Genomic DNA, 27652 nt, shown 5'->3' on the forward strand with positions numbered 1-27652 from the left:
TACTCCATTCAACAAGCTTTTGTTCTGAGATGCTTCCTTTTGTTCCAATTCAAATATAGTGCAATACATTGGAATTGCAAATTGATCTCATTGTAGTTACTCAAAATGGAAAAACTCAAGAGATTTGATCAAGAAATATGAACACCTTCACAAAACAAAGTAAATGAGAAAAGATGGTTGATATCATTTATTTGGAAACTTTAAGGTGGAAATCACAATCTCAAATAAGGACAAATAAATTTATATTGAATATCAGTAATAAAAAATACAGCATATATCTTTTATATATACACATAAAATAGCTGGAGTACCTACAGATAGGCATTTTGAGGCAAAATTTAAATTAGACATTTGCAAGGATAATGATTAGCAAGGATTTTTTTTTTTCCTACGATATATTCAGGCAAGACAAAAACTCTTTATTCTTATCTCAGTTGCAAATGGTACTTTTCATCACAGGAATGCTACTTACCTCTAGAGTCAGCTAAAATGCCATCAAACTTTTCATTTTAATGCCTTCTTAAGCTAAAAAGTACTTTAATTTAGTTTTAAGGTATTTTATGCTTATTAACCTCAATAGTGAACTTGGAAGATTTTCCATTAAATCTGCTGTCCATCAGCCTATTTTAGACATATTACAATTCTCCTGCCAATATCTTGTCTCCTTTATGAAGGTGGCAGGAGGTAGATGATGATTCGATCAAATTAGAAAAAGACACAAAACTTGTCATCATTCAACAAATCGTATTGACATATTTTGTGCTAAACAGTGTGCTTGTAGAGGAGGAAAATGACATTATTTGTCATGTTTTCTGTTTTTATTCAGTTTTGACTCTGCAAATGCACAAATGAATAAGTTGATTTTAGATATGCCAAGTTATATCTGGGTAGTATATTTTGAAGAATATAATAATTTCATGTCATTTCACAAATGACCATTTTCCACCTTTAAAGAGTTTTTCAGTAGGTAAAAGTTGAAACAAGCCAAATTTCTCAGACTGCACTGAAATGAAAGCCGTATTATTGGGACTCTGCAACACCTTCTGTAATCTTGTTTCATATTATCCATAATCTCTATGTGATATAACACCAAGATCCCATCCCTGTTGTTTGGTTGCCCAGTTGTTGCCAGCTCTTTGCGGGCCCCTATAGGCTCTTTTGTCCATGGGATATCCCAGACAAGAATACTAGAGTGGGTAGCATTCCCTTCTCCAGGGGATCTTCACGACCCAGGGATCCAACCCTGGTCTCCCGCACTGCAGGCAGATTCTTCACCTTCTGAGCCATCAGGGAAGACAAAACTCTGCAGCTGGAGGCTTAAGGCATCAGAGAAGTTAACAAAGTGTTGGGGGAGGATTTACCAGGATACCCAGCAGGACTATGTGGGTTCCAGACCTCCCACCCCACCTCCCTGCAAGGCCGGGCACATTCTAGATGCTGAATACAGAGCAGCTGCTGTCTTTCTCTTCGCTCTAGTCTCATTTCCTTTCCACTCTGCCTCCTTCTTGGGGGATCACAGACTCACCAGAGTTTGGTCTGAGTCCTCTCTGTCTTCCTCTGCTATGCTGCCTACACCTCACACTGTCATTTCCCCTTTGATTGTGACGCTTTTATCAGTGTAGACTGAATCTCTTTCTCAGTCCCAAGGACAGTAAAACTTGGGGCCAAGTCTCATAAGATATCACTGAACTGTCTGAATATAAGAAGAGTGTCTCCAAAGTAGCCACTTTAAGAACTGGATCCTTATAAAGCAAAAACCAAGGTGTCACAAGATTGATTTCATCATAGCTAAGAAGCTAATGTTAGATGAAAATAACCCTTTTCTCAGCCTGGCAGAGACTTTAATTAGTTAACTTTTGCTGGATTGTGGTGACCTATTTATTTAATGCTATAAAGAATATAGAATACATGCTGTATTTACAAACTTCAAAGGAAATTAGTTATTTGCATTTTTATCTGTAGGAGAGGAGAGAAACACGCTCCCTTTTTGACCTTTTATCCTCAAGTTATATGTGAAGAAGATTAAATCTGTCTGTATTGTCACTGTAATCCATTTCGAGTTGAGAATCTTAACAGTGGAAAATATCAAGATTGACTTTAAAGCCTACTGAATGTAAATAACTTTTTAAAATATTGGATAAGAAGCTGAAATGGGGAGAGGAAGTCTCAGTTATTAGAGGTCCAATCAGAAGATGTTTTTCAAATAAAAATCAAACATAATGGGTATCCCGTTACTTGAATACAGAAATTAAATTTTTTTTCGCTTTTTCTAGCATGGGGAGAAGAAAACTGAGTTATCATTAAAGCCTTGCATTGTAGTCTACTCAAGGATAGATCACATAGCTTGAGTAAGCAAAGATGCCCAGACATCCCATGCACAAGTTTTTTCTTTTTTCCTTAAAATACAAGTAGGGATTTTTGTCTAGCTCAGAGACTTCTAAATAATTTCAATATTTCAATAAGAGATAGCAACTTAGCATAAATGGAACACCCTTGAAGTGTAGAAATGAGGGATCTTGTTTATCAAGTGTTCTACAGAGGCGTTTTTAATCTAGTTACCAAAGTGGCTTATTAGGCAAAATTATATCTCGGTCTAGAATCATAAAGAGATGAGAATAAATACACACACACACACATGTTCAGTACTAAAGAAACAGATCTAAACCTGTCTTGACCCTACAGTATCTGAAAACGTATACATTTCAGGGCATTAGTAGTGACAGTGATCAGGCATCCACATAGTGAGTTACTCTGAGTCCGCTGGCAGATTTGAAGGCCATCTGCCCCTTCTAAGAGTCACCAAAACTCATACCAGGCTGTTCAGAGCGATGCTACAACTTAGTTCTATGGCTTAGAAAATCTATTCCTAGTTATCTGCTTTTGAGAAATGCTTGCAAGTCTTGTAAATGCACATGTACACTGTTGTTTGGAGAAGAAAAAGAAGCGAGCGATCTTAATGGTCACAAATAGAGCAAAGTTAAAAAAAAAATACAGTACAATGGCATATTCTACAGCCTTGATAAAGAGTGAGGTATGTCAATGGGTCCTAGCTTCAAAGGCTGTCCATGGTATATTGTTATATTGTTAAGTGCAAAAAAACGTGCTGTGAAAGAAGGAAAAAGTTCAAATTGCTGAATGCTATGTATATATGATCTCATTCCTGAGTGATCCTGCCGTGTGAGCTTACTTGTATTTATAAACATGCATACATGCACACGTGCATACATCTGAATGTACGTCTGTACCTGCATGTACTCATACATGTATACACATATACATATGAATGTGAATATAAATATATATATATATAGGATTCTATGTGAAAATATATAAATTGCATATATACAAATTTAATACTTCATTTAATCCTAGATTTAAAAGTGTGGAAAGATTCAGAAAATAGTTAAAATAATTACCTCTTGTGGGCTTAATGGAGGGAAGTGTGAATTGTTACTCTATTCACTTAGAAATATATACCATAAAAATGTTGCATGAGTTCAAAACTGTGGAATCTATTTTGATTTGGGGGTCTGGCCCCCCACATTGTGAATCAAACTTGCAATGTAGCTGAAGCCTTTTCCTAGTAATGGCCACTCTGATTACAGGGTCCTGGGACTCTGTGGCTTCAAATGGTCTCCATCAGGGTGCGTGATGTAATCCTTTGAAGTGACTGCCCCTGAGATCTCGGTGGGCAGAGCAGCAGTGTGCCCGGCCAACTCACACCTTGCCGTCACACCTGTCTGGGCCTGGAGGCCCATGGTGATGAGTACTGGAGTCACACTATGCCCTAAAGCTTTGTCCATCCTTATTTCCTTGAACCACCTTTGGAGAAAAGACGTGCATGGGACACTAATAAAATGCTCTAATACTCAGATGCTCTCCAGGGAACCAGACCTTATATTCATATGTTGAACTGGCCACTACAATGGACTTACAAAATGAAAAGAAAGTTCACTTTTGGTGAAAAAGAGAGTTATATAGCATGGTTATTCAACTTTCAAAGGGAACTTGTCACAGCAAAAGATGATTCAACATAGACTTCATTTTTATTTTTTAACTTTTATTTATTTTTATTTTTAGTTGGAGGATAATTACGTTACAATAATGTGATTCAGCCATAGGTATACATGTATTTCCTCCCTCTTTAAACTCCCTCTCACATCCCTTCCCCATCGCACGCCTCTAGGTTGTCAGAGCACCAGCTTTGGGTTCCCTGTGTCATATAGCTAGACTTTTTAAATGAGCTGCCTTAGTACATTTTTGAGATGTACTCTGATTTACAAATATTTAACTTTTACTCACACACTCAACAATATCTAATATACACCACATACACCTTCTGCTCAAATTGGAGCTTGAAATCAAACTGGAGGCACACTCTCCTCTGCCAGCCTCTTAGAGCATATTTTGAGCTGAGAATATCTATTTTCTGTTCTCCTACCATACATCACAGGATGTAGTTTCAATAACAGTTCTTACCAACTATTTTTGATCTTCATTCTGGGCTCATTCATTCATTCAGGAGATATTCATTAAATTCCTCCTTCCTTCTACTCACTCGTGCTAAGTGCTGCAGTACAAGTGTGAACATAAGGGACACAGTTCAAATCTACTGAGAGGAACGGAATGCAGCTCCATGGTGCCATAAAAGAATGTAGAATATGAATCATATTATGATACGCGGAGGAAGAGGAAGGAGGAAGGTGAGGCGTCTGGTGGCAGGGTGTAGGCATTAGGACTCGGTGGTCTTCTCTGTGCAAGGGATGTGCAAGCAGAGACCTGAGCACTGGGTGGGAGTCAACTGCATGAAGAGTCACCTACGGTTCTTCTAGCAATGGGATGTGCAAAGGCCCTGAGGCACAGAAGGTTCGGACCTTGCCTGGGAGTGCAAATAAAGTCTGCGTGTGTCTGGAGTGCAGAGAAGGACTGCGTTAGGAGAGGAGATATGACGTGTGCCTGGGTGCTCGTCTGTAAATAAATGTCTGTGTGAGGCTTTCACAGTAGGGCTGACACTTCAGCTCAGATCTTTCTGACAGTTACTTCACATTCATCATATCAGCCTGCAATTATCTGTATATATTCTTCTGTAACATTACAAAGTCACATCAAATTCCTTGGAAACTTGCCCCAGGATGTCAACAGAAGTGCAGCTCTCTAATTCCACCCAGGAGGCTGAGAGACGGAAGGGAAGAGAGTAGAGAGGAGAGGTCATGGGCTGGAGAGGACTTGAAGGAAACTTCAGACTGCTTGGGTAATACAGTTTGGGATGAATGTTTTCAGCTGGATGCATCTGTGAAGAGTAAAACCTGCACAATGGAGAAGTCCTGATCCCCACACGGCTAGCCACAGCCATCAGAATAACCTTCTTAAAACATAAAACTGGCCATTTCATCTCCTAACTTAAACTCCATAGATGCCCTCGTGACTCAGTGATGAAACCACCACTCCTCGGAGGATATATAAGGCCTTTTCAAGTGGTCCCTAAATTCTTTTCTCATACTGTCTACTTTCTCTTTGCTGAGGTCAAACTCCAATTTCCTTTACTCCCCATCTGGGCCAGCCCACGAGGTTCTGTGATGTCAAAAGTGTTTCTCTCTTTTAGGGATAACTGACCACCACCCTTCCATGTTGACCTCCCACTGATCTTATGAGACAGTAGGCCGCGTCTGTCTCCACTGAGTAACAACTTTTGTAGGATGGCATGATGAGGAAAAAGTGGAAACAGTGAGACTTTATTTTCATGGGCTCCAAAATCACTGCAGTTGGTGACTGTAGCCATGATATTAAAAGATGCTTGCTCCTTGGAAGAAAAGCTATGAGAAACCTAGACAGCATATTAAAAAACACACATCACTTTGTTGACAAAAGTCTGCCTAGTCAAAGCTATGTTTTATCTGGCAGTCATGTACAGATGTGAGAGTTGGACCATAAAGAAGGCTGAGAGCTGAAGAATTGATGCTTTTGAACTGTGGTGTTGGAGAAGACTCTTGAGAGTGCCTTGGACAGCAAGGAGATCAAACCAGTTAATCCTAAAGGAAATCAACAGTGAATATGCATTGGAAGGACTGATGCTGAAACTGAAGTTCTAAACTTTGGCCAAAGAGCCGATTCAGTGAATAAGACCCTGATGCTGAGAAAATTGAGGGCAGGAGAAGAGCACAGCAGAGGAAGAGATGGCTGGATGGCATCAATGACTCAATGGACATGAGTTTGAGCAAATCCTGGGAGATAGTGAAGGATGGGGAAGCCTGGCGTGCTGTGGTCCATGGGGTTGCAAAGAGTCGGACACGACTGAGCGACTGAACGATGACAACGTGGACCGAGGAAAACAAAGGATGCTCCCGGTTACCCAGGGAGCTGAGATCACCAGGTGGTCAGTGGGTTCCAGGTGCTGATGCCAGGTGGCCCTGACAGCCAAACCTTTGTTTATTAAGCTTCCTCTCTTATGTAAAGTTGTCAGGGAGTGGGGTGGGTTTAAGGTGAGGGAGACCTGGAGAACACTGCATATGAAGGAAGCAGCGGGTGCCTTGGTGCTGTGCTGAGAGGGAAGAGACGGAGCAGAATTTGCTGCAAGACCAGGAGGGAGAGCTCTGGATGCAGAGAGTGAGGAGGTAAGAGGAAACCACCAGAGGGGGGCTCGGATTATGTTTCTGAAGACTGCAACTAACGTTTACTCTAATTAAATGTTACTGTACTGGCAGTGAATCAATATTCATGTGAAATTGCAGTCTACACAACATAGAAAAAGTTATTTTGGGGCTCCAAAATCACTGCAGATGGTGACTGCAGCCATGAAATTAAAAGACGCTTGCTCCTTGGAAGAAAAGCTATGACCAACCTAGGCAGCATATTAAACAGCAGACATTACTTTGCTAACAAAGGTCCATCTAGTCAAGACTATGGTTTTTCCAGTAGTCATGTATGGATGTGAGAGTTGGACCATAAAGAAAGCTGAGTGCAGAAGAATTGATGCTTTTGAACTGTGGTGTTGGAGAAGACTCTTAGAGAGTCCCGTGGACTGCAAGGAGATCCAACCAGTCCATCCTAAAGGAAATCAGTCCTGAATATTCATTGGAAGGACTGATGCTGAAGCTGAAACTCCAATACTTTGGCCACCTGATGCGAAGAACTGACTCGTTGGCAAAGACCCTGATGCTGGGAAACATTAAAGGCAGGAGAAGGGGACGACAGAGGATGAGATGGTTGGATGACACCACCGACTTGATGGACATGAGTTTGAGTAAGCTCCGGGAGTTGGTGATGGACAGGGAAGCCTGGCGTGCTGCAGTCCACGGGGTCGCAAAGAGTCGGACACGACTGAGCGACTGAACTGAACTGAACAACATAGAAAACACAACGGATCCAACTCTGTATTAAATTGGTCCTATCTTGACAGCAGTGAAGAGGACAAAAAATAATACAAACCAAAATACAGTAGGGGGCACTGATAAAATCTGGTCTGACAAATTCTTACGAGGTAGCGAAGTGCGTGGAAGAGCAAGGAATGTCAGGGCTGGAGGTGGTGCGTTGACCAGGGCCTTGATTATTGGGGCAACATTGTAGTACTGACAGAAAATAGAGTGGGAACCCCAAAATAAAGAGGCTTCAGAAACGTCATCCAGCGCGTGGCAATCTGCATTGGGTCTTCAAGCACTGGAGGAAGGGGGTGAAGGGCTAGAGGCAGCGGTCCCGGGAGACGGAGAAGCAACATCAGGATTAAGGTACTAAAACGGGAACACCAATGACCGGTGTGTTCTACGGGCTCTAAGGAGAACTGTCTCTGTGGATAAAGGTGATTTTTAGGAGAAAAGGAAAATCATTAAAAAAAAGAAAAGAGTATTAGGAAAAAACTGTCAAAAACGAAAAGAAAGGGGTTGAAAATAATCAGCCAAGAGAACATCCCGAGGTGAATTGCAATTTTGTTCACAAGACTCTACGGATAGGGTTCCAAGTTACTATCACTTACCTTACTTCAGGCAGAACTTAGCCTGGAGGAAATTAAGAATTTCTTGATAATTAAAATATGAAATAGTGTGGCAAGAGAGGATGGGGACTCTCCAGGTCTCTTTTAATTAGGTGTTAAAAATAGATGTTTCTAAAAGTCCTGTTTCCTTTCTAGGCCTTCCAAGGTTCTGGAGAAGTGTTTTTAAACTCGGCAACGTGCTAATTGTGTCTAATGGCCTGTAAACAAACTCCCTAAACTATTAACCTTCTCTCTTTAGCCAGAGATTCAGGAAATTAGTATTTGAAAGAAAAATCCCCAGCTGGTTGCCCAAAGATGTGTCCCAAAGTACAGAAACTGTCACTTTATTTGGAGGAGACTCAAGGCCAAATCAGACATAAGCTTGTGGTGTGGGATAGATAAGCTAAAAGCTTTTTAGAAATAAAGGATAACTCCTCCACCCTTTGGTTTAGTTTACTTGTGCTCCTATCTGTAGGGAGAAATATAATTGATAGCACCTCTCAAATAGCTTTCAGACACACAAATCCATAATTTCAGGATATTTAGAAACAGTAAAACAATATCTGACAATTAACAAAAATATGTGAAGTTGGATCCTTGTAATTTAAAAGTGATGCTATATTGAAAATGGAGTTCAGTTTAGCCTAAGAAAGGGAATGGCCACTGAACCTTTGGGGTGTGACGGGGGTGTTTGAACTGCCTTCTCTGCTTCCTTGGTGGCTCAGCCAGTAAAGAATCTGCCTGCAATGTGGGAAATCCAGGTTCGATTCCTGGGTCGGGAAGATCCCCAGAAGGGATTGGTAACGCACTCCAATACCTTTGCCTGGAGAATCCCATGGACAGAGGAGCCTGGTGAGCTACAAGTCCATAGGGTTGCAAAGAGTCAAACACGGCTGACTGACTAATACACATACAACACACGCACGCACACACACACACACAGTTTCCACACGCGCGCGCACACACACACAGTTCCCACTTACCTTCTTTAGTCCATGTAAAAATTCATTTGTTTCTAAAAGAAGAACAATCCCAGACTAGCCAAAAATGTTATGAAAAAGATGGTCAATGATGTCTTTTCTAACTGTATTTTAAATTTTACTTATAGTAATAAAACTATGCGCTTGGCACCAAATGAGTAATGAACAGAAGCAGAAGCCCAGACAGAGGTCCAAAAGAGATACAAATATATTAGTGTGATTTCAAATGAGAGAGATACTAGATGACTTGATGACAGGTGTTAGAATAGTTAACAGAGCAACAATAATGATATAAAAGTTTCTGCTTTTAGCATTCCTCAACACAGACAGTTAGGGAGCTGAAAAAAATCCACTGTTAAAAATATTGGAATTGTAAAACAATGAGAATACAAAACAGGGAAATAGAATCAATAAGCCAGCACTGGCAAGAGGTCAGAAAAAAACAAAGATAACTAAATACATAAAAATTTAATGCTTGGTATGGAAAAACGCTGAAAACAGAGTAAAAGAGACAAGAAATGGAGAAACAGGTAAATGTATTACATGTAGAGAAAAGTGCCAGCGTTCTCGGCGTGTAATGGTGAAGACTGCATGTGCTAAGCTGCTCTGTCGTGCCCGGCTCTTTGTGACCCTATGGACTGTAGCCCGCTGGGCTCCTCTATCTGTGGAATTCTCCAGGCAAGAATACTGGAGTGGGTTGCCATTTCTTTCTCTAGGGGATCTTCCTGACCCAAGGACTGGACTTGGGTCTCTTGTGTCTTTTACATTGGCAGGCAGATTCTTCACCACTGAGCCACTCAGAAGCCCTGCACCTGGATCTTTAGATCCCTGAAAAGTCTTTCCTGGATGCATTTAGCAGTCACCAGGCAACACACAGTGCGCTTAGGAATGCATATATTTTAGCGGAAGGCCTGGGTTTGGGACCCTGTATTCACTTTTTAGCTGTGCAACATAGGATACATTTCCATAACTCCTCCCACTAAGCCTCAGGTGGCTTGTGTGAGGACTGGGGACAATAACCTGCTTCATGGGACTGTTGTGAGTGTTCAAGGAGGGATGCCTGTGAACGCATCTAGCAAGTGCTACCAGGAAGAGGAGATCTGCTCCACAGCCTGGCATGGTGGCAGCAGAAGAGGGGACTGGGTTGATACGAACCTCCTGTCCTCACGTGCAGCCTAAAGGTGGCTTCTCTAATCCACAGAAGCTAACACTCAGAAACACACGGCTTCTGCAGACGTGGGCTGCGATTCTGAGCACTGTCTCACTCACCAGCCCTACTAAAGATGAGAAACCTGTTATAATCCCAACGAGAATCAGCTGTAAACCAGAAACGCTGCCTTCTGCATCACCTCTGTCACAGGTGACCCACAGCAAGACTGAATTTCAAGGCTGGCAACATGCTCCTTCAGTACAAATCTCTTTGGCCTGACCCTCTTTTCTCCTCCATTCTCTTTGCTTTCTAATTCTCAAATAGTATGAAAAAGATTCTGCAATAATTCTGAAATCACACTGATATATAATGGGGGATTTTTCTTCCAGAATGAAACTCAGTGACTTTTGTAATTGGTTTTTTAGAGAACCACAAACATTTTAGTTCTTCACGAATTTACGGATTCAATTCCACCATGGTGGGGGCGGAGGGGTGGGTACAGCTCACAAATTCAAAGGGTGACACCTTTTAAACCTGATTGAAGTTTTTGGAATTTATTTAAAATACAGAACTTAAAAATCACAGTTGGTTGGCTCAGGGAAATGAATTTCAGGATTGTTTATCTCTGTACAGCAGACGCAACCTCTCTTCAGAGTACACACTTTCTAATCACAACACTGCCCGAGACCCACCAACCATGGTTTCCAATACCTGCTAAGCTTGGGTTTCTTCCCTAGTTTATCAAAACCCAGCAGAAAAGAGCCAGCCCCATGGCTGAATGGAAAGGGTAAGGCAGTCCAATCTACAGTTTGGAACAGAGTTGAACAGTAGCATTTGAAATCAGCAAGATTTTCAGAGTTCAGATGGAGATAGCAGTCTAACAGGAAGTGAGCTTCCTGCCCATGGCAATCGGAGCGGGCGGGCTCCACATCCTCCTCCTCCTACAGCAGGTTTCCCAAGCTCAGTACTTGATGATTTGAGGCCCCAGCCCTTCAGGACCTTCCTGCCTCCCTAACCATGTGGCAGTAGCTCCCCACACCCTGCCTCTGCATTGTGACAACCCAAACTGTCTCCAGATGGTGTAAAACCACCCCTGCTTAAGAACCACTAACCTACAGCTAAAGAAGAACCAAAGAGCCTCTTGATGAAAGTGAAAGAGGAGAGTGAAAAGCTGGCTTAAAGCTCAACATTCAGAAAACTAAGGACATGGCATCAGGTCCCATCACTTCATGGCAAATAGATAGGGAAACTGGCAGACTATTTTTTTGGGCTCCAAAATCACTGCAGATGGTGACTGCAGCCATGAAATTAAAAGACGCTTACTCCTTGGAAGGAAAGTTATGACCAACCTATACACCATATTAAAAAGCAGAGACATTACTTTGCCAGCAAAGGTCCATCTAGTCAAAACTATGGTTTTTCCAGTAGTCATGTATGGATGCGAGTTGGACTGTAAAGAAAGCTGAGTGCCAAAGAATTGATGCTTTTGAATTGTGGTGTTGGAGAAGACTCTTGAGAGTCCCTTGGACTGCAAGGAGATCCAACTAGTCCATCCTAAAGGAGATCAGTCCTAAATATTCATTGGAAGGACTGATGTTGAAGCTGAAACTCCAATATTTTGGCCACCTGATGTGAAGAACTGACTCATTGGAAAAGACCCTGATGCTGGGAAAGATTGAAGGTGGGAGGAGAAAGGGACGACAGAAGATGAGATGGTTGGATGGCATCACCGACTTAATGGACATGAGTCTGAGTCAACTCCGAGAGTTGGTGATGGACAGGGAAGCCTGGAGTGCTGCAGTCCATGGGGTCACAAAGAGTCAGACACGACTAAGAGACTGAACTAAACTGAACCTACAACTATGTAAGAATATTATAGCTATGGGTTCTTTTCCCTCACTTCATACCATTAAAGCGAAAAATCCACTTCGCATAGACTATCAACTAAATTTTATGTAGTCATATCTATATCCATAAAAGCATAGAACTGGCCTTAAAAATATTACTTTTTTGAGAGGAAAATAAGATATTCCCATTCAACTAGCTAATGAAAGGCTTGCTTGTGAGAAGTTTTGTCAGATGACATCTGGGATGTGGGAGTAGACATACCAGTCGCAGAAAAAAATTAAATACTCTTTACTTATGTTTCATCAACCCAAGGTTGATGCAAGTTTGGAAAACAGAATGCAAATGAGACAAGACCAGTAAAAACTAACTTATAACACATTCTTTCGGTTAGCAATCCAGAGTGAAAATCTCAGCTAATGTCTGCTGTGGCTGCTGTGTGCCAGGAGGTCTTCAACCTCTATCTCATTTAACTTTCAGAACCTTTCAGAGAAGTCAGAGAACCCGGGGAACCAGCCCAGAGAACAGGACCATTAGAAGTGGAACTAGGGTTTGAACCCAGTATTCTGTCTCCAGAGCCTACGTCTTTTGTATACCAGAGGCTGACTGGGTTGGCACCACTGAGTGGCTCCTGTGCAAATCAATCTATGCTCAGAAAACAAATGTCAGTGGAAACTGGGAAATAGGAAAATCAGACGTGGTGAGAGACTGGGGGAGGAGAGAAAAGTCTGCGCCTTCTGTTCGTCTTGTTACAGAACAAGCGTGGAGTGAAACAGACGTCGCAAATGGCCAAGAAGCACGCTGCAGTGCTGAGGAAGGCATGGCGTCCTGCTTATGGGAAAACGAATGCGTTTCAACTAAGCCGTATCATCAAGATAAACAAAGGGGTAATTCCACCTGTTTGGTAAGGATACCAAAAAATTACAGTTCAAAGACTGAGATTCATTTTCGTTTTTAATTTTCCAAATCAAAATCTCTTTCCATATGGACTTGGCGTGGCAAGAGCCAAAAATATCATTCCAGAAAGGCAGATTAGAGCTGAACACAGACAGCTCTGAGAAAGCTCACGTGTGTGATGGGATCACCATGTTCCAAGCATTTTATCATTTTCCTAGAGTATCATTATGTGTAAATTCTGCAGAAAGAATTGTGATAGGGCCCCTCTAGTTATTATCTTGGAGAAGGCAATGGCACCCAACTCCACTACTCTGATTGGAAAGGATACTTAAGCAAATTTCCATGGATAACTTAAACGTTTAGTATGGCATCTAAACTCTTCCATGCACAGCTCCCCAACAAGCTTGCACACTGGACTCTGTGACAATGGGAGGTCTGAGTCCTGGGACCCCTGCTAGGTGGGCACATCCCTCAGCCAGCCAGCATCACAGCATTGAGTCGGGGTGAGATAGCACCCTACAACACCTCCTCTCAGGTCAAACATGCAAGCCTCTAGTGTAGCAGAGACTAAGAGGGAAGGTCAAATCTGGGGTTAAGTGCCCACTGATGGTAACACTGGATATAATTTTACATTTTATGATGCACCTTCACATGGATTTTAGTATTGAACTATCACCTCAACCCCAACGATCCTTTTAAGAGGCTATTATCAGTCTCAGTGCATAAAATGGTAACTGAGGGGTAAATGGCTATCTTGAGTTCATGTGTGTGCCTGCTAAGTCACTTCAGCTGTGTCCAACTCTTTTTGACCCTATGGATTGCAGCCCACCAGGCTTCCCTGTCCATGGGATTCTCCAGGCAAGAATACTAGAGTGGGCTGCCATGCTCACTTCCAGGGGATCTTCTGAACCCAGGGATCGAACCTGTGTCTCTTACATCTCCTGCATCGGCAAGCAGGTTCTTTACCACGAGCGCCATCTAGGAAGCCCAGGTTTATATAACTAGCACTTCTGTGTGCTGTTCTTGGTCACTCAGTAGTGTCCGACTTTTTGGGACCCCTAGGAAAAGTACCCTGTCAGGTTCCTTCGTCCATGGAAATTCTCCAGGCAAGAAGACTAGAGTGGGCTGTCGTGCCCTCCTCCAGGGGATCTTCCTGACCCGGGGATCCAACCCAGGTCTCCTGCATTGCAGGTGGATTCTATACCGTCTGTGTCATATAGGTTATAAATAACTTCAGGTCTGAACTTGATTTTGTTTGCTTTCTGCTCCACCATGCCACCAGGAGACGAAGGATTCAATTCAGTGGGGAAGTCTTACCAATGCCTCCTATTCAATCCAGTCATTAATTCAACTATTAAGCTACTCATTCCTCTTTTGTGGAGGATTACTTTAATTTAGTCAAGTCAGGTTTAATCATGGACATAATTTAAGGTTAACTTTGCAATGATCACTGAGAAAATATATTTGTAAATATAGTCCTTTAAAAGGGGCATAAAAACAATTCAAATTAAGAAAGTCTAGTTGACAATAAAATGTAATTCCACATGCCAGAAGCTCATGGAATTCCATAAAGCTTCAATTGTTAATATCAATATCAAGTCCTGGCACCGTGAAAAGGCACAATTAAAGAGATACAGAATGACTGCATTTAAGAATCAGTGAATTAATATCAATTTACTAGGGCATTGTTGATTATTTGTACTGTGGGTTAACTTTTAGAGCAACTGAAGTATTTCTTACAAGGCACTTGGATTGTTCATCTCTTCTCATGCTTCTTAAACCAAATGGAGTTTTAAATATGAAACTAAATTTTGAAATTTATTTCCTAAACTTTTAAGATACATTTTCATTATTTAAGTAAACTTATGTTTTTAAAAAGTGATTATTTATGATATAAATGATCATCTATGATCTTGTGACAGGACTTGAATTTTATGTAAGACTGTCTGAGTGTATAAGTGATAAGATAGTTCAATCTATTTCTGCTTTCAAATCTGTATATTATTCTACTGAATGCATTCTTGGTAATACATTGGAGTACATTCTTGGTAATCATATTACAGCAATTAGCAGAATAGGTTAAATGGGACTATTCTTGTCATTAATAAGATATGGAGATAACACCACTCTTATGGCAGAAAGCGAAGATAACTAAAAAACCTCTTGATGAAGGTGAAAGAGGAGAGTGAAAAAGCTGGCTTAAAACTCAACATTCAGAAAATGAAGATCATGGCATCTGGTCCCATCACTTCATGGCAATTAGATAGGGAAACAATGGAAACAGTGACAGACTTTACTTCTTGGGCTCCAAAATCTGACCAGAGATGGTGACTGCAGCCATGAAATTAAAAGATGCTTGCTCCTTGGAAGAAAAGCTATGACAAGCCTAGACAGCATATTAAAAAGCAGAGACATTCCTTTGCCAACAAAGCTTTGTCTAGTCAAAGCTAGGGTTTTCTCAGTAGTCAGGTATGGATGTGAGAGTTGGACCATAAAGAAGGTGAGTGGTAAAGAATTGATGCTTTCAAATTGTGGTGTTGGAGAACACTCTAGAGAGCTCCTTGGACTTCAAGGAGATCCAACCAGTCAATCGTAAACAAAATCAGCCCTGAATATTCATTGGAAGGACTGATGCTAAAGGTGACACTCCAATTCTTTGGTCACTGGAGGTGAAGCGCCGACTCGTTGGAAAGTGCCCTGAAGCTGGGAAAGACTGAAGGTAAAAGGAGAAGGGGGCGACAAAGGATGAGATGGTCGGAGAGCATCACTGACTCAATGGGCATGAATCCAAGCAAACTCCAGGAGATAATGAAGCACAGGAGAGCCTGGCGTACTGCGATCCACAGGGTCACAAAGAGTTGGACATGCGTTAAGAGACGCAAAAACAACAACAACAAAATGAGGAGACTGGTTTGCATACACTTACATCTATGTTCTCTGCCTCTGTCTCTTCACATGTACATGTGTGAAGTACACATGGCCACCTGTGCTGGGAATGGTTTGGAATCTGAGAGATGCATGAAGCCACCAGGCCAACAGTTGGTGGGATCAATGAAAATTGTAGGAAATTACAGATTCACTCGACATGAAGTATGTACAGATGAAAGACGGGCAGGATAGAGACCTCATAAAAGTAGTCAGGAGACTTCTGCTACAAGGCTTTTTGTCACTTATAGATTACAAATCCAGATTATTTACTGTGATTGTTGGTATCAGTTATTTTATTTTATGGTTTTGGAATAAATGCTTCCAACAGTAATATATTAAACGAGAAGTACATGTTAAGTTCATAAGATTCTAATACTAATGTCAATAAGCGGGGCCCTTCCCCAGCACCACGCAATGATCTGATACCAGCTGAATGACCTACAGTTCATATCTGACACTATGTACTAGGGATAGCATCAGATTCCAAGGTTAAGTGTACAAAACTCCTCCCTCCCTCCTCCAGAGGCAAGTCCAGGTTGTCACCTGGGATTCTGACCCACCGCTATAGATTGGAATTCCCATGTCCCTCTCCTTGGGTTTCAATCCTTTACTACAATGGCTCGTGGAACTCAGTGAAATATTTTACTTGCTAAATAACTGGATTATTGTGAAAGGATAGCACTCAGAACAGGCAGGTGGAAGAGCTGTATAGGCAAGACATGTGGGAAACGCCATGTTGTTTGAGCACAACTCTCTCTAAATCTCCACATGTTCACCAGTGTGCAAGGCCTCTGAACCCCATTCTCTGGGGTCTTTATTGAAGCTTCAGTGTATAGGTACCATTGATTAAATCATAAGTTATTGGAGTTGAGCTCCATTTCCAGCCACTCTCCCCTCTCCAGAGATCTAGGGGTGAAACTGAAATTTCCCACCCTCTAATCACAAAGACTGGCTCCCCTGGAGAACAGTCTCCATCCTCACTTTCATCCCAAAATGACTTCCTTAACAGAGAGAAAGGCGCGATCGGTGCTCTCAGCACTTAAGCCATTTCAAAGGTTTTAGGAGCTCTGAAGGGGGACAGAAAACAAATAGAAATTTCTTATTATAAATCACAATATTACAGTATAGAATTTCTATTTCTCAAGAAAGTTCATCATGACTACAGAAGTTTCACAGGTCTTTGTAAGAGTTTCTATCTACCAGAGGGGTTTTTAAAATATCACTGACCAGACATAGACTGGAGAAACAAACCCGATGAAGAAGCATCAGCGTCTACTATAAAGTTATTATAAAAACACTATGCACAAAGAATTCAATTTCATACATGCAGCTCAGAAGGTACATTTATATGTAAGCCAGTGAAGTGTGGCTTTTCATTTAGATCAAATGACTGTTCTGAATTAATTTACTCAGTTTTGATTCCAGGTTTTCCTGTGCATGTACCAAAAGTTAAGTGATAGCTGTCAGTGTTCGCTTGCCTAGCAGAAGAACTTCATATGGAGTTAAACTGAATAGTGTTCAGTCAATGTCACTGTATTGGAATGGACAAAAAGTTTGTTCAGGCTTTTCCGCATGATGTTATAGAAAAAGTTGAACCAACTTTTTGGCTAATCCAATATAATAAAAATGGAAAACCTCTTAAATCTAGTAATTGTTCAGTTTTTCTTTTCATTTAATTCATTGACTCAAAGTAAAGCATTTGGAAGTTTATTCTCTTGATAGTGAAATACCTGAATTTATTGTGAATTCTAGTGCAAATTCAGTTTAAAAGTTCCACGCTGAATATATTCTTTGTTTTTCACAGTGACAATATAAATATACTGATATATTTCAGTGAAATACACTATTATGGTTAAGAACAACGTCCTGACTAAAATTAGAAATCTGTGGAGCATGCTTGAAAGTAATCATGCGATGCGTTTAACTCATAACTCTGTTCAGCCAAGCTGTGATCTGCTACAAATCAACCCGGAAGCTGTAGTTGTCAAAATTTACAGTAACTGAACCACAAAAGAGCGACAAACTTGACCCTGGATCCAAAAGCGTCTCTGCCATCTGTCTGTGGCCCATTATCTGTCAGACTTTTAGGCAAGTTTCAGCCTTGACCCAACTACTGTATAAATCAAGCCTAGTGCCTACTGAAGGGTGGCAGAATATGCCAACCCCAAATATGCCACTTTGGCATAATTGAGCTGAAGCCAGTTGAGAGGGAACAGACATTAAGAACAACTCTCTGCTCTCCCTTATTTCCTTCAGCAGGACATACATTTGTAAAGGTAGCCACCACGCCGCGCCCCCCCACCCCACTCCTTATCAAGAAAGACATAAGTTAATCTACAGAGGTACCAGCCAAAAGGACCGTGTACTTAGTCATGTCCAGCTCTTTGGGACCTCACAGACTGTAGTCCGCCAGGCTCCTCTGTCCATGGGATTTCCCCGGCAAGAATACTGAAGTGGAATCCATTTCAGAGGACTCTAAACATCAAACTTTACTATTTCTTATCATCCATTAGTTCCACCCTATATTTAATTTTCCACAATCTGCTGCCCCAAAAGTTCAATGTCCTTTTCCTTTGTCTTGTCACTGATCTACAAATTTATTGTTCTTTGGTTAAGAGGCTACAGAAACCCAAGTTCTAACCATCTGTTTGAGTTACTCATCTCTAGATACTCCCGTGTTGCGCGTGTTAATACATTTCTTTTTTTTTTTCCCTTCCTTGTTATTCTGTCTTTTGCCAGAAACCCAGATGGAAAACCTAGCAGAGGAGAGGGAAACTTTTTTTTCCTCTCCCATACAACCTGAGCAGTAATTCCTTTACAAGAGTCTTCCAAATTTCTTTGCATTTTGTTCAAAATCAGTCAGCAATATTTAATCAAAGTATTGAACTAATGAGTGTCCTAAACCTTCAGCTTTTGAAGCGCTAAGTAACTATAAATCACTGAAAAATGTTTGCAAGAAGACATTGAAACTAATCCCTATAAAAGTGGGGTGGAGGACCGATCTGAGAACTCAAATGATACACTGGATTTCCATTCTGAAATCTGTAACTAAATTTTTGGAATATTTATATTGGTAGGAAGAGTCAGGGCAACTCCTATTTTTAATTAGTGATTTTTATATTGATATTACAAAGAAGTGGAATTGAGAAAACTGATTCTGCTGTAGTGTGGTAGAACTTTCAAAATATGTACAAATAAAAATATTTGGCAAGCTCTGTTCTGTAAAAATGCTTGTCAAAGAAAAGTTCTCTGAGTGAAGCAAAAAACAGTACTTAATATTCTGTCAGGAATACTTGCCCATTTTAATTAAAATGTTAGAATTGAGATTACTTTATCAAAATTTTCTTGGAGCTTGCTACAAGCGGAGGTAATTTTCTCAGTTACAAATTATGATCTGTAGAGAAACATCCATTGGAGGTGTTAATGATTTTAAATGTTTCACTCACACTACAACTTTGAAGGAAACTGCAGGCAGCCCTATTTTTTTTCGGTTAAAAAAAATACAAACATATATTTTAAACAAAATGTCTCAGGAGGAGGAACCAGATGGAGCCAGATGGAGCCCAGCAAGGACAACACCAGGTGTCGGGCTTTGGCTTCAGGGTCAAGGTCCTTTCCAGGGTGACATGCAAGGGAGAAGCACCTCAGCAGAGCAGGCGGTGTCCAGCTCTAGCTGGCTGGGTGTTAGACAACAGGGAATGGGTTAATCGGTGCACGCCCTACCTACACGCATACAAATTGTATCACGCATTTTTAAGATGCTGTCTTGGCCAAGTGAAAAAGTGAGTAGGAAATCTTGGTCTAAAGAAATAAGTTCCGGTCCCTGTTTCCCTGTAGTTACACTAAGGATGCGTGGTCAAGTTCTGCCTCGCCTCGACGCATCCACCTCCACCACACCTTTCAGCTGCAAGCCTGTGCCGCTGGCATCTGCTCTCCCTTCCCCCCTTAAAAACATGCTTTTCTCAGCCTGAAGCAGTTCCCTGAGTCACAGACGGGCTCAATGAGTATCAGTGGAATGAACAGCTTGATGGGTTTTCAAGTTCTCTCTTTAAGACAGGAGGTGCTAAAGATTATAGATGCCAGAATAAAACTGCTTTGCCAGTGGTATTGATATTACAGGATGCTGGCATCTGTGTGCACACTTCTGCACATCGATGGGTACGTATCAGGACTGCACGGGAAGTAGCCCTCAGTGTTGTGAAAATCCACAGGTAGACCTAAAAACCCTTGAAATCCCATTCCCAGTGCACCTGAGATATAGGATTGGAGGCCATGTTTTCTTTGATGTAGAACTGATCACATTAACAAGAGACAGACTGAACACATCATGACTTACTTCACTAAATAGCTTGTCTGAACTCCAGGTTATTGAGACTCTTGCTTATTTGGCTGCAAGACAACCTGTGAAGCCATCAAGAACAAATCTGCAAATTGTTATTGTTTAGTCACTAAGCCATGTCCAACTCTTTGCGACCCCACGGACTGTAGCCCGCCAGGCTCCTCTGACCATGGGATTTCTCCACGAATACTGGAGGGGGTTGCCATTTCCTTCTCCAGGGGATGGCGGAAAATACTAATTCTAAACATCATGGGAAACATGATGCTTGTAGAGAGTGAGGTAGATTGCATCACTGTTTACCACTAAAAAATATTGCAGAATATAGATGCTATTTGCAATAGACATAATTTCTTTCCCTCACCGAGTTTATAATCAATTGCTAATTATGAGGATAAAGTTGCAATAAAAAACAAATGCACAAGTCACAATATTTTTCTAAGCAAAATTAGCTCTGTAAAGACTCTGTGGGCATTTATTTCTAAGAGAGTTGGACTTAAACATAAGGCTCGGCTGTCACCAAAGTCCTAGTGAGGGCACTTGGATGCTGTGGGAATACGGCCGCTTCTTAACATCCACCATCAGAAAATGAACTGCTTAAAATCCAGACGGTTACAACATGCAAGGTTGACCTTAACGGGTACAAAATTGGTCCAGGAGGATTTGCAATATTGTCCTACTAACGCCAGCGGGGGCTGCTGTGCGCCCGCAGTGACAGTTAAATGAGAAGGTGAGGCTTGTGAATTTCATGCCCAAGCACCTGTAACGTTTCCAGGAAACCCCGCTGATGCAGCCACTTGGATCTGAAATCTACAGGGTTCGCCGCAGGAGAAATGAAGGTCACTGACTGACATTAAAACTGACATGGCTCACATTTCAAAGCCTCAGCGTTGATAAAATACTTCTTCTGTTTTTATAAGTAACTGACCCCAAACAGTATGGCTGAGTTAATCTCTCTCCTATGAGTAGGACTTTGAAACTTGATTTTCTCCCTTATATCTAGTAGTGCCTTAAAACTCTCTATTGATTTTTGATTAACTTATCTTATCTAATTTAGTTTTGGAAAGTTCCATTAGATGCAGAAGGGATTTTTAAAAGTAGAGTGTTCCATATAAAAAGAACTTGTTTTCTGTCTGTTGCACTGCATAAAATGGATTTACTTTAATTCAGACCAGCAAATATTTATGAAAACCTATTGAATGCAAAGACTTATGCAGGACATTGTCGCTCTGGTCACATCTGCGCATCAGTCAAGCTTGGACTGATCCTTCACGCAGCCTAGAACTTACAGCAAAGAGGCAGGTATACAGCTGATTTCTTCAACTCTTTAAAGAGTTGGTTTTTAAACTGTCTTTGGATCTCGCTTTATTGCTAGTAGCTTCCTTTTCACATGCAAACCTACTTTCCATCTTCACTAGGTAGCTTGCCTTTTTCTGTCCAGTGAGAATTGCATACATGAAGAAGATAAGGTGTGATGAGAGGAAAACATGTCGACCACACAGGTCTTGGTGGGTAGGCTGCTACAACCAGTTCCTCGTGGTAAGACTGCATGCAATTTTTAAAACACCTTAGCTTCAACTTCTTCATATGTAAGAAAGATAGACATTCAAATAATTTGAAATTAATTTAAGTAAAGAGTTAAAGTTCATTAAGCACCATGTTTGAATTTCAAAGGAGGCAATAAAATTACCGTTATGGAAGGTTATGCCCACACAAAGGAGTCTCCTTTCTTAAAGGGTGCAGGGTAGAAAGATTTATTCTCCCTCAAGACTGGATCAGACTGAGGTGTGCACACTTTTTCAGCCAAGAGTGACTCAGCCCTAATGCAGACAGATCTTACTCCCAAGGGGTCTGAGCACTGTGTGAGGTAGCCTGTTTTGAGCTTAAGACACATCTTTGAAGTTTTCTCTTTCATCTTAAAAAGTTCTTAGATATTCCATTCTACTGTAGAATGTGCTCCTGCTTATTGTAATATCAATTTGGTATTCTGACTTACCTTCCTCTAGAATGCTACGTAAAATGAACACTCCAAGATACTCCCACACTTAAAAGAAAGAATTCTTGTTCCTGGCATGTGACATTACCTATGAGTATATATACTATTTGGGTCAAATAGGAGAAATACATAGGTCTTCAAGGTCAGAGAAGATCACTGCTGTTATCTCTCTCTCTCTCTCTCTCTCTCACACACACACACACACACACACACACACACCACACACCACACACACATAATGTCAAGGATTTTTCCATTACAGAGACAAAAACCACTTACGGAAAAAGACCATGTTAAAGATTTCAGTAAAATTCCATGTGATTTTAGTCTGTAATCTCTCATAATGCTCTTCAGAGACTGATGACTAGACAAAATCGTAAGTTCCTGTCTGACACCAAAAAGTCAAGAAAGAATTAAGCTGATAGAATATAGTCCTTGGTGCCTCAGACAGTAAACAATCTGCCTGCAATGTGGGAGATCTGGGTTTAATCCCTGGGTTGGGAAGATCCAGTGGAGGAGGGCATGGCAACCCATTCCAGGACTCTTGCTTGGAGAATCCCCATGGACAGACGAGCCTGGTGTGCTGCAGTCCATGGGATTGAAAAGAGTTGGACGTGACTGAGCAACTAATACTTAGTCCACAGCAACATAAAAGGAACTTCTACATTAATTCTAAATCATAAAAGAAATGCCCAAGTGTAGCCAAAATTAAAATGTAAATTGACAAGAGATTAGACAAGATATGCATTCAAGGGGACCATAACCAAGATACCAATTTCTCATCTCTGTTAAATGAATCAATGAATTCATACCAAAATACTGTCAAGTGACAGTCAAATCACTCTCCCCGAGAAACACCAAGAACAAGTATAAAAAGACTTTCAGATAAACCTTTACTGATCTCCAAGCCCAAGTAAATCTTTTAAGTGTGCAATCCAAGGTATTGCTTCAATAGGCTACATGAACCATAAGACAAATTTGAAAGTAAGAAAACTGTAAAAAAAAAAAAAAAAAAATATATATATATATATGTGTATATATATATATCTCAAACAACAATGGCATCAAAAACATAAATCTTTGTGGGAAGAGTTGAGGAAAATAACAAAGTAGCAGTGCTTCTTAGATTTAATGTCCTACTGGGAACTGGACTTTAGAACATGTTTCTGGAAGGTTAAATTTTGACTATAAACGTGGTTCTTTTTTGCTTTGTCTTCAGCTTTGTAAACTGAGGACTAATGAATAAAGGTGAAAAGAAGCATGGGAATGCAGCAGGTGGTCTTAGAAGAAGCAAAGAAAAGGAAACAGGGTGGTGAATTTTTTTTTTGTTTTTGCCAAAAGATATCATGGTAATAATTTTTTTCTATTTTGTATATTTTCAAATTTTATATTTTTAAAATTTAAGAAGACTCCTTTTATAATGTAAGATTCAAGGTGCAGAAATACTGCATTCCTCTGGGAGCACCGGGTATCACAGTAAGCCCAGCCTTGGGGGAAGCGCAGGGACTGAAACCGCCCCCCCTGGCCTGGTAGCACAGTAACCATCTGCATGAGCTGTTTTATGACAGAAGGTCCTGGGAAGGAACAGGGAACAAATAAGCCTCCACCAACCCGAAGAGTTCGGGAAAGGTCAAAAGGAGACACCACATGTCCGACCACCTCCCAGAATCCTTCTCTCCAGCGTCCATCTTGGCTGAACAAGACATGCACCACCAGGAAGGGCTCCGAGTCAGAAGGATGGGCTAAACACACCCCGGAGACTAATCCCATCACCATAAAGCCCGAGACCACAAGCCATGGGGCAGAGCTGTTCTCCTGGGTTCCCTTACCCTCCTGCTCTCCACCCAGGCGCCCTTTCCCAATAAAATCGCTTGCTTTCTCAGCACGTGTGTTTCCTCAGACAATTCATTCCCGAGTGTTAGTCAAGAGCCCAGTTTCGGGCCCTGGAAGGGGCCCCCCTTCCTGCAACACCAAGATACACATACTGGTTTGGGAAGGAACAAACCTCTCACTTTGGCATTGCCAGTGTCATTTTTATTTGGCTGAATATTGTTATTTCTGAGTCCAGGTAGGGCATCCAGAAATGTGTTGAACCTTTTTGCTGTAATTGCTATAGGGGGTACTTAACAATAGAGCTGCTCTACCTACAAGTGCTATAATTTCTTTTCTTGGCTCAAGTCTTTGCCTTTTGTTCAATTCACTGTTTTTAACTCCTAAGCCTAAGACTGATAAAACTGATAACCTTGAGTGGAGGAAGATCAAGACACTATTTTAAATAAGTACAGGTCACTGCAGAGCTGGGCAGCAGATGGGAACGTGCGGGTTCACATGGAACCTCAGGAGGTTTTAACCCATGAATAGTTCACTCTGTTCTTTAAGAGAGAGGAAAATATTTTACGTACATTATTTTATAAACTCAAAAGATACAAATCAGGTACCTGAATTAAAACTTAAGCCTAACATCTGGAAATGAATAGCACATTTATCTTATACATTTTTCTACATATCGCAGCCACATATGTGTCATCTGGAAAGCAGGATCATTGAAAACCTCAGTTTTTATTTCTACATTTGGCAGAAGACAGAACCATAAACAAGCACTTTTTCAAATAATACTATCGATTTATAAGCTGTGAACAAGGATTATTCCTACCTTTTGCAGTTCTTCAGAATCAGTCAGAGCCTTATAGATTACCTACTTTGATTCCTGGATTTTATAAGGAAGCTGAAGGCTTAATAGATTGTTATATTGCTAAGGTCAAAAGTTAGCTTAGTGACATTGGAGTTCATTGAAAATAAGTTATTTTACACTTGCAAAGCTTTTTTTTTTTTTAATGGGGATTATCATTAAGAAGGTAGATGGAAGATGTCAATCTCTTTTTATACAAAAGTACATGTTTATAAGCACAAAAATAAATAAAATTATTATTTTGTTACCAATTGTCTACAATCTATTTCAGAGGATAGAAGCAGGATAAACGCTTCCTAATTCATTCTAGGAGGCCAGCATTACCTTAATACCAAACCAGACAAAAGACAATTCGAGAAAACTACAGATCAATATCTCTCATGAACACAAAAGCAAAAATCCTTGACAAAATATACCAAATCAAATCCAAAAATGTATAAAAAAAGTATCAGACACAATGACCAAGTGGGATTTATCCTAGGTTTACAAGGCAGATTCAACACTGAAAAATGAATTAATGTAATTCATTACATCAACAGACTAAAAAAGAGAAATCACATGATGATACCAATAGATACAGAAAAAAAAAACATCTGACAACGTCTCAAACACGTTCATGATAAAAATGGTCAGTAAACGAGGATCAGAAGAGGACTTCCTCAACCTAAAATTCTATCAACAAAATATCTGTTACTGATGTCATATCTAATGGCAAGAAACTTGAACTTTCCCACTAACATCAGGTACAAGAAAAGGACGTGCTCTCTTACTATTCCTTTCAGTATTGTACTGCAAGTACTAACTGAATAAGGCAACAAGGCAAGGAAAGGGCATAAAATAAATATATTGGGAAAGAAGACATAAAACTGTCTTTGCTCACAAATGACAAGATAATCTAGGCAGAAAATCCAAGAGAATCAACCAAAAAAACCCTAGAAATAATAAGCACTTATAGCAAGGTTGCAAGGTCCAAGGTTAACATGCAAAAGTCAATTTCCATCCTACATAGCAACAACGAATATGTGCGCTTTGACATAAAAACACAATGCCATTTACATTAGCAGTTGAAAACTGAAGTACTCAGGCATAAATCTAACAAAATATACAATAAGACTTACATGAGGAAAACTACAAAACTCTGATAAATGAAACCAAAGAGGAACTGAATAAATGGAGGTATTCCATGTTTGTGGATATAAAAATTCAACATTATCAAGATGTGGGTTCTTCCCAAATCGATGCACACATGCAACACAATCTCAGTCAAAAGCCCGATATTCTTTTACGGACGTCAACAAACTGATTTTAAAGTTTAGATGCAGAAGAAATGACCAAAAATAGTCAAAACAGTACTGAATGAAAAAACAAAGCTGGGGAACTGACATTACCTGACTTCAACTTAACGATGAAGCTACATTAATTAAGTCAGTACCGTGCTGGTGAAAGAACAAACATAGAGATCAGTGGGACAGAATAAAAAGCCCAGAAGCAGACCCTGTGAAAGCGCTCAACTGGTTTTTGGCAAAAGAGCAACGGCAATACAATGGAGCAGATCTCCTCTGTTCTGAGTTTTCAGATCCTTACCTGATGTCCGTACACGTTATGCAGCTGATGTCTCGACTGTTTGTTGTGATCAGGTTCAAAGCTACTGATGTTTCCTTGTCAGAGGTCGGGTGTGCTCCACATTTAAAGAAAAACTCCTGAAAGAATGAGAAATATGATCACAGACATGGAATCCGGCCAGCCATGCCCCCCCAAACATGTTCACAGTCAAGAATCTCTTCAGGAGAAGAAGAGTATCATCAGATTATAGATGAGTCTGAAATAAGACAACATCCACACTTTCGAGGGAAACTAATGCCCTTGGAACCAACAGTTAGAACTGGTCATGGAACAACAGACTGGTTCCAGATCGGGAAAGGAGTACGTCAAGGCTGTATATTGTCACCCTGCTTATTTAACTTATATGCAGAGTACATCATGAGAAACGCTGGGCTGGAAGAAGCACAAAGCTGGAATCAAGATTGCTGGGAGAAATATCAATCACCTCAGATATGCAGATGACACCACCCTTATGGCAGAAAGTGAAGAGGAACTAAAAAGCCTCTTGATGAAAGTGAAAGAGGAGAGGGAAAAGTTGGCTTAAAGCTCAACATGCAGAAAATGAAGATCATGGCATCTGGTCCAATCACTTCATGGGAAATAGATGGGGAAACAGTGTCAGACTTTATTTTTGGGGGCTCCAAAATCACTGCAGATGGTGACTGCAGCCATGAAATTAAAAGACGCTTACTCCTTGGAAGGAAAGTTATGACAAACCTAGATAGTTTATTGAAAAGCAGAGACATTACTTTGCCAACACAGGTCCATCTAGTCAAGGCCATGGTTTTTCCAGTGGTCATGTACCGATGTGAGAGTTGGACTGTGAAGAAAGCTGAGCACTGAAGAATTGATGCTTTTGAACTGTGTGTTGGAGAAGACTCTTGGGAGTCCCTTGGACTGCAAGGAGATCCACCCAGTCCATTCTGAAGGAGATCAGCCCTGGGATTTCTTTGGAAGGAATGATGCTAAAGCTGAAACTCCATTACTTTGGCCACCTCATGCAAAGAGTTGACTCATTGGAAAAGACTCTGATGATGGGAGGGATTGAGGGCGGGAGGAGAAGGGGACGACAGAGGATGAGATGGCTAGATGGCATCACCGACTCGATGGATATTACTCTGAGTGATCTCCGGGAGTTGGTGATGGACAGGGAGGCCTGGCATGCTGCGATTCATGGGGTTGCAAAGAGTCGGACACGACTGAACTGAACTGAATGCCCTTGGGGCAAACTATTCAACAAGCCCCCTTTTTAAGAAGGTTCCAAGT

At 40.8% G+C, this 27652-nt stretch overlaps 1 protein-coding gene across 7 annotated transcripts in view; it reads right to left on the minus strand.

The window, feature by feature from the left end:
• PRKN (parkin RBR E3 ubiquitin protein ligase) overlaps positions 1-27652 on the minus strand; it is a 1201168-nt gene that overhangs the window by 545765 nt on the left and 627751 nt on the right. For all 7 annotated transcript variants that reach the window (XM_055536152.1, XM_055536157.1, XM_055536158.1 and 4 more), the window contains one exon: positions 26369-26484. In XM_055536152.1, coding sequence (XP_055392127.1) covers positions 26369-26484 — 116 coding nt within the window. The remainder of the gene's footprint in view (positions 1-26368; positions 26485-27652) is intronic.

This window comes from Bubalus kerabau, chromosome 9 (genome assembly GCF_029407905.1).
Source record: "Bubalus kerabau isolate K-KA32 ecotype Philippines breed swamp buffalo chromosome 9, PCC_UOA_SB_1v2, whole genome shotgun sequence".
Classification (NCBI taxonomy): Eukaryota; Metazoa; Chordata; class Mammalia; order Artiodactyla; family Bovidae; genus Bubalus; species Bubalus kerabau.